The sequence below is a fragment of the Glossina fuscipes genome, unplaced genomic scaffold (assembly GCF_014805625.2).
Source record: "Glossina fuscipes isolate IAEA_lab_2018 unplaced genomic scaffold, Yale_Gfus_2 2, whole genome shotgun sequence".
NCBI lineage: Eukaryota > Metazoa > Arthropoda > Insecta > Diptera > Glossinidae > Glossina > Glossina fuscipes.
In genome coordinates, this window is record NW_023998416.1 from 15,992,575 (window position 1) to 16,003,915 (window position 11,341).

The 11,341-nt window shown below is 34.9% G+C and overlaps 3 protein-coding genes across 4 annotated transcripts in view; 2 read left to right on the forward strand and 1 right to left on the reverse strand.

Moving 5' to 3' along the window:
* The first annotated feature begins 364 nt into the window (after positions 1-364).
* On the forward strand, positions 365-1,389 carry LOC119634075 (NADH dehydrogenase [ubiquinone] 1 beta subcomplex subunit 10). Of its 2 annotated transcripts, none has more exons than XM_038028006.1 (4): positions 365-467; positions 560-683; positions 829-1,104; positions 1,161-1,389. In XM_038028006.1, the coding sequence occupies exons 2-4, from the start codon at positions 602-604 to the stop codon at positions 1,289-1,291; spliced, it is 489 nt and encodes a 162-aa protein (XP_037883934.1). In that variant the 5' UTR covers positions 365-467; positions 560-601; the 3' UTR covers positions 1,292-1,389. The 2 variants fall into 2 exon arrangements, with proteins under 2 accessions (XP_037883934.1, XP_037883935.1); XM_038028007.1 differs by having other exon boundaries at positions 375-477.
* Positions 1,390-1,525: 136 nt separating this feature from the next.
* On the reverse strand, positions 1,526-3,660 carry LOC119634074 (ATP-dependent DNA helicase PIF1). The gene is made up of 3 exons (XM_038028005.1): positions 2,873-3,660; positions 2,659-2,819; positions 1,526-2,597 (listed from the first exon to the last, which is right to left on the reverse strand). The coding sequence occupies exons 1-3, from the start codon at positions 3,657-3,659 to the stop codon at positions 1,548-1,550; spliced, it is 1,998 nt and encodes a 665-aa protein (XP_037883933.1). The 5' UTR covers position 3,660; the 3' UTR covers positions 1,526-1,547.
* Positions 3,661-7,062: 3,402 nt separating this feature from the next.
* Positions 7,063-11,341, forward strand: part of LOC119632781 (protein split ends) — a 152,087-nt gene continuing 147,808 nt past the window's right edge. The window contains exon 1 of the mRNA XM_038025859.1: positions 7,063-8,466. Within this exon, the coding sequence (XP_037881787.1) occupies positions 7,294-8,466 (1,173 nt within the window). The 5' untranslated portion in view covers positions 7,063-7,293. The remainder of the gene's footprint in view (positions 8,467-11,341) is intronic.

Sequence of the window (11,341 nt, forward strand, 5' to 3'; positions counted from 1 at the left end):
GTTTTCTAGGTTGGACAAATACCGTTGCCAAGTAATGAAAAATATAAAATTGGGGCACCTTTGGCGGCGGCTTTACAATTAACATAAAGTATTACGTTCGCTCTGTAAATTAGCACAGAGTATAGCGTTTGTTCTGTAAATTAGCAGAAAATTAAGCCAGTTTTGTTTAATTTTATAAAAAAAAATTGTGGCGGTCTACTTTTAGGCTAACTTATAAAATTATTATTACTATTATTATAAATTTAGCCCAAACTTAATATACCCAGTACCACAAGTGGTACATTATGGGATGGAAACCGTCTCCTAGCCTAACTCTTAATTGTTGAGACAGATATGTTTAATTAAAGTCACCTCTATATTTAGTCATTGTTGACATTTCGAAACAGCTGTTGTACGTGTTTATGTATCGAGTTAGGAAAATTTTATAGAAAAATTCAGAGTTCTTTCCGAAAACTTATTTGGATACAGTAAGTAAAAATAAATATAAAAAGAAAAAAATCCCGTTCCTGAGCAATGTTTAGGCACTTCTTACCTTTCCAATTCTTGTGATGTATTTCAGCCAAGCAGCCGCAATAGTATCAACAACAGCGAAAACGTAAATATGCCTGAAGCTCGCAACCCATTGGAAGCTTTTTCCAATGCTGTTTATGATATGTTCGATAAGCCAGTAACGTGGTTTAGAGGTAATTTGAGCTAAGGTGAATTTATAAAAGTACACTACTTTATTGAAATCGATATGCTTTTTACTACTACATTACATTACATAATAACATAACCCCAAATGTCAATTAAATTTGTTTACAAATAAAAATGTTTCTTTACTGACAGAAAGTATCGTTGAACCGAATCAAAAAAAATATCCATGGTATCATCAACAATATCGCCGCGTACCCACCATCGACCAGTGCTATACTGATGATGTGGTGTGCCGATTTGAAGCCGATCAACAGTTTCGTCGTGATCGGATGGTGGACAATGAAGTCGTCTCTATTTTACGACAACGTTTCGAGGACTGTACGATGTATGAAGCCCCAGATCATCTTGAGAAGTGTAAAGAAACTTTAGAACAATATGAAAAGGCAGCTGAAAATTGGTTTATCAAATGTAAAAGTTTTATTATTGCGAGACTAATTTTTAGTAAACATGTATTTTTTGAATAGATGGCGATTTGGGTGGTTATGCGAATGCGAAGTCAGCTTATATGAAGCAAAAACATCGTTTAATTTGGGAGCGCCGTTATGGCCCAGTTGGTACCGGCAAAAATAAACGTGAGGAAGTGCCTGAAGAGTAATTCGGTTTATTTTCTTAATAAGAATAGCAAAAATGTATAGAAGCGATCAGCACGAGTAAAACACCAAATCTATCAATAGAAAAATTGGAGATTTTTCATTATCATATATTGGCTGAAAAGTGGTGTTCAATTTTGTACGGTAGTAAAAGTAGTAATTTGAAATTTAATGCTACTAAAAGTCTATAGTTTTTGTCTAGGCTATAATTTGTTTAAATCTTAATTCTAATTAGGAAAGCCAGTCTTCAATTACAACGAATTAACTAATGGAGACTAAAGGTTTGTTCATGAGACTTTTTTTTAATTTGTCTAAACTATTTGCATTTTTCGCAGTTTTGCGTTCCTTTTCTTCTGCGGTTCTCGATCCTAAAGGTATCATTGTGATATTTTGTAAACGTCGTCTGAATAATTTGTAATACTGTAGCACGTGAGCATTAGCCCATACTTGCTTAGCATCAAAATCCAATATACGTAAAGAATCTAAGGATTTTGCTCTGGATAAAGCTACATAGGCCTGGCCAGCTTCGAACACTTTTGATAACGACATTTCAACGCAATCTAGTGTTAGTCCTTGACTCTTATGTATAGAGAATGCCCAGGCTAATTTCAGAGGAACTTGGCGTCTCGTTACTGTTCCGCCTGAAGGGGTTTTGATAATCCATTTCTCCTGTTTACATGTGTACTCCATGTTGTTTTTAAAACGCACTACCGGCAGGCCCTTTTCTATACGCACAATGACACCGCGGGCACCGTTTACTAAGCCTGATGATATATTCACATTTTTTAATAACATCACCTGTGCGTTAACTTTCAAGTAAAGTTCTGATGTCACTTGGACCTGCGCATCCAACTGTTTCGTCATATGTGCATCAGAGTCCTCAGCTTTAAAGAGAACCTTTTCTCCTGCCAAGTTTTCGAGCTTGGTCTCATTAATGCAATCGGCGTCATTAGTGTGTGAACACAGCTGAGTAGCCAAAATGCCATTACTTTCAATGATCTGTTTTGAAGTCGCTATCAAACGCTTTGTTATTCCTTCATTGACGTGGCCAATACGTATATGATTCAGAATTTTTATAAATTCAGGGTCGGATTGACGATGAACATCTTTCAGTTCAAAAACGAATTCAATGCACTTTTCCCAAGCGTTTGATTGAAAGCAAAAGCGTTGCTGCTGTGCGTCAACGTTTCCTAAAGTAGGATTCCGTTTGGTCACCGGCGGCAGTTGCAAAAAATCACCACAAAGTATAAGTTGAATACCACCAAAAGGGCGATCATTACGACGTACATGACGCGCTACGGCTTCAATTTTCTGTAACATAAGCACAATTCTAGGTTATTTCATAAAATCTTCGCCTACTTTTAAAGCTTACATCGAAAAATTCTCCATCCACCATAGAAATTTCATCAATAATTAACCGTTTACATTTTCGCCAGGCTTGAGCTGACGAAGGACGTGACGCCAATTCATAGCAACGTTGCAATGAAGCCTCACCACTTCCGATACCAGCGAAGCCGTGCAAAGTAACTCCACCTAATAAAAGTTCTCATAAATATTTTAATTTGCAATACGTTTAAGAAGGTTACTTATTAAACAAGCTGCTACACCTGTAGAAGCTGTGGAGACGGTTCCATCCGGAGGCAAAGCTGAGATAATTTTACGAAGTAGAAAACTTTTTCCCGTTCCCGCTGAACCAGTAAAGAAAACGTTCTTACCAGAAGTACAAGCCCGCAAGACTTCCATCTGTTCTGTACACAATTTTATAGAATCTTCTGCTTTCAAATCGTTTTGTGGCGATTCCTGGTAAAGTTTTTTAGCAGCAGGCGCTTTGTTCATCAATCCATCACCATTTCTGATTTCCTCATATTTACGTTTCCTACTCTCGCCCAACAAAGGAGTATTTTTCGTTATGAGACCAGCCTTCTTCCGAGCCAAAACCATTTCAGATGTTGTAACAGGTGATACTTCCTCGAATATTGACGGTTTTTCCGATAACATGTGTGCCCGCAATTGCTTTTGGGCTGCTATTTCATCTATTTGTTCATTGCCATTTATTTTAATGAAAACAGTTCTTAAGAAATACATCAGCGGTGCGGGAGGTGCATTTGATATATACATAACGCAATTTTCAGTTTTAAAATTAATGGATGCTTTACCCTCAGACATGAATTTCTTGTGCATTATTATATTCTTCATTCTGAACTTTAGAGGTTTACTTTTGTCCGTAGCCAGTTCAATGAAGAGCTCACGTATGTCATTTCGTATCAATCTTAATGTGGCGATCTTATAAGTGAGTTTGCGACCAATCACACCAAGAACATTCATCCATTGTAGATTAACACCGCAGGTTAAAACTGCATCATTCAAGTCCATATTTTTAATTATAATAGCACAAACAAAGAACTAATAGAATAGAAAGTTAATGCACACCGAACTAATAAAGAATTGGCGCGTTCAATCAATTTTGGGTTGCCAAGCTTCCCTACAAATACCACTGTTAATGCTTACGTAGAATCGCAAAAAATTAGAAAAAAAGGATAACTTGGCATCCATATTTTACATATTTTTGTTTTAAAAACGTGCGTTAAGATAACAACAGATTTTACTCAAAAACCAGCAAAATAAAACAAACTGTATAATTAAGTTTTTAATGTATATATTTTTGCAATTTGTCAAGCGCTTCGAATCTCCATGTCCAATCTTATTAAAATATTCATATTCTTTTTTTTTTTTGGTATGTTGAATGGAGATGGACTAAGCCAATAGATTTTTGGCTTATATGTCCGAAAAATATTCATATTCAATCTTATAGAATAGATGTAATTTAGTATATATTTTTTTCTTTTTAGTGGCATGCTTATTAAATATAATAATATATTATATATAATATATACTTATCTATTTTAACCATAATGATGGGAACCCGCCATGTGTAAAATTAGGCACATAAACGAAAAGTTTATTACTCAAGTCTTTATTAATCTTATTATTATGATTATTATCTGAGATAGTTTTTGTGACGTGATCTTAAAAAGAAAGCCAAACTTTGTTATAGATCGTGGTTTCCATCATTATGGTTAAAATAGATAAGTATATATTATATTTAACTCTTACTGGTATGTAACTAACTCTCTTTTTCATTTAAGCAAGTTGTAAAAGTCTAAGACGTGTGTCGTTTCCGCCTTTTGTGTTTACTCAAAATAATGTTAAAAAAAAAATAGAAATAATAAAATTTTACAGTATTTGAATTACAGCGCATTTTACCAGTGTCATAAACTGTTGTACAAACATGGTAGTGTCTGAGGTAATTTGGCCACCCTATTAAGCATTGAGCAAAACAAAATTTATATTCGCAATTATTTTAATTTGCACTCCTTTCCGGAATAAAGAACGGAAACTTTTCTTTGCTTTGAAAAACTGAAAAAGAAAAGGTTTTAATTTTTACTCTTTTCTTCTTCAAAATAAATAATAAAAGTTGTTCGTCTCTTTGAAAATTAAAAGGTTTTAATCGCGCTTACTGAAAAATATTAAAAGCATTTGCATAAACATATGTTTGAGAATCAGGTGTTTGAGTTGTATAATTACAGATGTGTTTTATGTCTTCTTCTTCTTTTGCTATTCAACAACTCAACAACCGAAGATTTTATGGCCATCTCTGTGTTTTATGTGTTTTATATTAAATAAAAAGAATTGTATAAGTATGCATCACAGTCTGAAACTGTTGTTGCATCGTGTACGTTGTGAAATTTTGCCGTAAAAGGTTGACACGCGAACGCTGCGCGAGTGTTAAAGTGGAAAGAAAAGAACACAAACAGAAAATACAATATTTTTAATATTGGATGTGTCAGAAACTTACACACATGCACACTCATTGTAGTATATATTCATAGAAGGGGGGAGCAAAATAATGATAACAATAACAGCAGCAGCGAAACAATGAGAAAGACGTGTATTTTTTCGAGCATGCTGCCGTCAGTATTTGCGTTGTTGTTGTAAAAGAGAAATAAAAATATGTGCAAAAAAATCGTTGGGAATTTCTGAAAATACGCCAAAAGTTTTTATTGAAAATAAAAAATAAATTTTAGATGAAATTGTGATATTTTTACAACAACAATAATGAAATGCAATGCAAACCAAAATAAATTTATAAATAGTAATAAAGTGCTTGGCAAGAAGGGAATGAATGACGAGAAAAAGGGAAATGAATCTGTGGCAGAAAGATAAACCCAAAAAAGGGGAGCAAAGCAAAATAAAATGTGAAAAAAGTTCTCACGAAAAATTACGTATATATATAAATTTTTTTTTTTTTTGAATGAAAAAAAGAGAAAAACAATGCGAAAATTGTAGAAGTAATCGAAAAATTAAGCAAATCTAACAAAACGGAAAAGTGAATGCAAATTGTTTCGATCTGGCGACAACAACGACATGAATGTGCATGTGTGCGTACAAATTTAAAGAGTGTGAGTGTGTTTGTGTATTAAATTTAAAATTAGAAAGAATTTGTTAAAATAATTCTTTGCGTTGGGATTTTTTGCCCGGCCCGCAGCCCAGTTCATTCTTTGTGCATAATATAAAAAATATCCGAGCCCCAAACGTGAGAATAAACTGCACACTCATCACAATTATATAGTTGTATAAGTATGTATGTATGTATATATGTACTGTCATCGAATCATGATGTAAAGACGCTATAGAGTTACTTACCTCTGTTTTCTTATTATTATTGTGTCGTCGCTCGTCATTTGTTGGCCTTTAACCATAAGAACGTAAAAATTTTTACGCGCGTTCGCCATCGGCAGTTCGTTACTTCTAATCACGCTTCTTACCTCTTTGTGTGCGTGTACGTGTGAATGGGTTCACTTATAGTTAATACTAATATTAATATAATAATAATAATAATAATAATAATATTACTAGTAAATTAAATGATAAAAACGCATATTTGAGGGAGTGAAACACGCGCCTTAAAGTAATGACAAGAATACTGCAAACAATAACAAAAATCATATAACCATAACAAGAAATAAGATATCTTTCACATCAATAATTCACTCGTTTCTCAATTCAATAACAATCAGCTCATGCTCTCTCGTTAAACTCCATCCCTATTGACGTGAGCACAGACAAATGTACCGAACGAAACGATAATAAGCAGAAGAGAATCGCACGGATTTTTAGAATTACAAAAAACAAAGATGAATAAGTTTCAACTCGAACATTATGAAAATCCATCCTTATCAGAAATTGAACGACTGGTACATAGTCGAATCTATGATTATTACAACAACGGCCACTAATCCGAAAGCCAGATAGTTCAAATTGGAATTTCGTCATTTCCATACGATAAGCTTTAAGTGACAGCTTAAGTGAGCAGCACCAGTTTAAATTTGCTGCAGCTGTTATCATCAGCGTTATTTTAACCATCATATTGCTATTGGTCTTAAAATTCGACATTTATTTATTGTATCTTCTGTTCAAGCCATTGCTTTGTGTATGTGGAATTGATTTGCTTAGAGATTGCTTTTGTTTCGTGATTTTTATATCTTTTTCATTTCTGTGTTTTATAGTTATAGTGTCGGTCTTAAAAAAAAAAAAGAAAAATAAACAATAAAAAATTTTTTGCAATTATTCTACGTATTGAATGTAGGAAAAAAGCCGCAAAAACGATAGATGTTTTTATAAAGGAAAATTACGTGATTTTGCCGACGGCTTTGTAAAGCAAACACAATAAATTGGAAATTTTTAGAAAATGTGCCAAAAATTATTAAAATTAAATAAAGTAAAAAATCTATTTTTATCTTAAAAATTGTGAAATTTTATGAAATATAGCAAAAATAGTAAAATTGCGAAAAATGCCGCTTAATATATTAGATGAAGAGAACTTTAATCAATTTCTTTCGAAATTGACTTAAAGTTTTGAGGAAAATCGAATAAGTAAAAATAACTAATAATAACGGTTACACTGAAAGAGCCGGTCTCGTTATCAACGTCGTGAGGTTTATTAAATATGACCGAATACGTAACACCGCCGAATATACACACCGTGCTGAAGAAATATCAAACAACTGCTCCGAAAAGTCTTCAAGGTCCCGGTCATACTTTAGCGAATACAGGGGGCGTCTGTCCCCCTGGTGCCAATTGTGCTTTAGATGCCAACATTAATGGCAATGGCGGTTCTGGTGTTGGACCTGGTTTGGGTCCAAACGATATGCATGGCTTGGCCGTTGGCATGCGTTCGAGTCCTTGCGATTTAGCCAAAACCGGTCATTGTCCATTGAATACGCCAGCCTCCTCACAATCATCATCTGCCAATCCCGCCTTGCCTTTGATAAAGAAGGAAATAATCACTTCACCAGAACCTGTTCCTCCTCCTCAACCTCCTCCCCCGCTTCATGAGCTTCCGGAAGGGCCGCCAACTTCTACAACCGTGGCTGCTTTGCCATCAAGCATCAAAATTATGCCTCCGCCTCCACCTGAAGTATCCCAGCCGATATTGTCAGCTGCCGATTCCGGATCAGGTGAACTTTACGAGACGCGTCTGGAGGGTAAGACAATTGGGTGCTTTTCTTTGGGCGGCGAAATGCGTCTTTGTTTACCACAATTCCTCAATAATGTTTTGGCTGATTTCTCGCTCGAACAAATCAATCGAAGCTTTGACGAATTGGGCATTTTTTGTTCTCAATGCACACCCGATCAGCTCATGGAATTTAAGGCAGCTAAAATATTACCATCAGATGTCAAGTCTAGCGGTCTCATTACGCGTACCGATGCTGAACGTCTATGTGCCGTTCTCTTGCATCGCTCTGACCGTAATAGTTACATTAACGTAGAAGATATACCTAAGGGCGCCATCTCCTTTAAAGTCTATCATCGTTGTTTTGGGAAATGCGAAGGCATTTGTACACCGGATATGTATTCTTATACGAAACCTACTTGTATTATGTGTTTGGAGTGTAAAGGTTGGTTTTCACCCCAGAAATTTGTAGGTCATGTGCATCGTAAAGTTGAGAATCGTACTTGTCATTGGGGTTTTGATTCGCGCAATTGGCACGACTACTTGCATGTTGCTCTAGATGTAGAAAATCGTGAGAAATATCAAAAAATTTTGGACGAACTGAAAGAAGTGGAGATTAAGGAGCAACAGAAAGTTCAACATGAGATAAATTATTTGAAAAGAAAGGTAAGCAAAATGTTTTTTCTAATTATTAGTTTTAAGAATTTCAAGAAAAAGTTCAAGAAAAAATCCCTTTTTGCAGAATCTTTTACAGAAAAATGACATATTATTTTATGTTGTAGATTTATTTTTTTACAATCCTTGGTATATAAAATTATTAAATTGGATAAAGCAGTGACATTTTTTCGATCAAATCGGAGGACATAATGTTAGTTTGCAGAACCGCTTCATCATTCTAAGAAAACACTTTGATCAATTTTCCATTAAGGTCACCATTCATCTCATTTCGTTTCGCGTATACAATTCTCCCAGCTTGTACCAAAATTGCCTGACCAATAAGGTAGTAGTTACCATTAGAGACAATTTTTGTGGGCACAACTTTTCATTTATGGCTTCGTTGCGAGTTTGACTTAAGTTTATTCTTTAGCCAAGTTATGGGTTCCGAGTTTTTTTTTTTTTATTTAGGTTTAGACAGTGAAATCAAATAAGATCGGTGCGGATGGATAGTCGGTCGCAGCCCGGTCACGTTGGGTGTGAATCTATTTGCAAAGCAATGGCTGCGACAATGACTAGTTTTGCGGTTGTTCTCCTTCATTCTTGGCGAATCTGCTCCTGACTGATCCAAAACACGTCTCGAAAGTGCAGTTAATGAACTAATGAATCAAAGAAGGCCAATAAAGTTAAACAAAGTTAAATTATTCCATTAAAAGATTATAAAATGTGTGAACGCAAGTAACAACATTAAATATCTTATACCACTTCGTTTAATAATAATGTTATTGATATAATGATGATCTTTTCAAATGAAGCCCTATATGGGAAGTGGTCGGAAATAAGCACCGATCCGGACAATTTTCAATAGCCTTCGTTCTTCGACCGAAACACCGCAAATACAAGACGGACAGGCGGCTAGACAATCTCAGTTCAATTCAGTAAGTGACTTTGAATCGGTCCGTGTATCTCAAGTACTTGCGCAGAAACTTAATTAACCTATTCAAATTGATAAGCGAAGTAATGGATAGCTTAAGTATGCACTAAGTATTTTGAAAAATACAATCAAATATTTTAGGACAGATTCAACATCAATCCCTTTTTAAAGTCTTTTCAGGAACATTCTAAATTTGTATACACCCCCACCTCGGCAGTTAAGAGAGGATGGACTTTTAAATCATTTTGTAAGAAGAGCATGTGCGACAGTTGCAAATGCCAACCTTTGTGCATAGTTTTTCACAAAGTTGCCCTCGCAAGATCAGTTCTTCAGTGCTTCTAAATAATCAGTAATGATTTTCTGATATGAATTTTCTATCTACGTGGCCTGATGAGAACTTCTGCTGTCATTCGACTCGTCGGGTGATGCTCAATTTACTTCTTATCTTCGTATATATTTGAAATGTTTCTGAATGTATAGTAAAACTATTAAATTGTTATAAAAGTACTATAGGAGTTGTTCGTTAAGAAACTTATTTAGAATGCAAAATTTTCTAGCTTCGCGTGGCGCAGGTCGGTGTAAAACAGCGAGTCCGTTCATTCGTTTGAAGTGAAACTTAATCTTAATATTTATTTCGGCTTAAGGAAACTGCGCAATGTTGCTTATTTTCGTTACAAGGCGCCCTAGAGTAAGTTTTGTATTATTGAACTGATTTTAATCAAGTCCTAATCAATCTCTTTGAACTTTAAAAGTGGACAACACAAAGTTATTGAAGACCAACTGTCAGTCGTATTCTGGTCTTCGTCAGTAGTCGTAAGAGGAGACAAAGTGCTTTCTTGTCATATGTTAGTTGGTTGTCGTTATTTAAAATATAAACGCAATGATTTGAATGACAATGAATTTTATGTTGTCATAGAAAGAGAATTTTAAAAAAGCATGTAAACGAGAGGAAAAACGTGGCCTCTCAGCATCACATTATAGTAGACATAACGCCTAATGTGGCTGACAATTTGTTGATTTCAATCCCAGTTATGCGACGGGCAACCCCAGGCCATTTTAACACGTTAGTTAACTTGTGACATAAGAAAAGCATGCGCAATGGCATATAGTTTTGTGACTTTGTCTCTGTAAAATACTCATACACACGTGCACACAATAATAAAACTCTTCAATATTAATTTTCTTTATAAAACAAGATTAAGTCGTAAAAAAAGCAAGGAAAAGTAAGTAATAATGTCTCTGCGGTGTTGCTCTCTAAAGCGTCTGCCTACTACCTGGCTTTGCAAATCTCCAGCCGCTATGGCCAATAAATTTGTTTCGCGAACGTAATTTATTGTGGGCTGTTTTTAATAACCTTAGTGTTGTAGTAGTGTATAAGTACAAGTGTTGCCTTTTCCTTTTTTTTGGTTTTTTTAGGTCTTTATACCTCTTTATGTATAGTAAATCGGACACTTAACAATATAACGATGTTGAAAAATATAATCTCTCTACACTAGAAACAAAAAAAAAAGCAATGATCGAAATTTAATGAAAATTAAATTGTTTATAAGCATCAAATATTTACAATTTAATTGAGTTGATATAATAACGGCGGCACCTTATATGGCGGGTGCTTGAGAAGGCAGCAGACATTTGTATGAATTTTTTATACATTTTATACATGTATGGATGTAGACGTAAATGTACTTATAACGAGAAGAGCGACTACATCAATTAAAGAATACTTGAAAGATTTCTATTGTGAGTTTTTTATATGACACCCCCTTGAACTTGTCTAACGTCTAACTTGAAATTGAATACACATTATGCGTGCATGTGTTATTGTCTTCTAGATGTTGCTAAGTTAAATAACAGATAATGGGTTTTAGGTTTGTACGTATCTGTAAGCGTGTGTGTGCGCGCGAGCGTGTGTGTGTGTGTGTGTGTGTGTGTGTGTGTGTGTGTGTGTGTGTG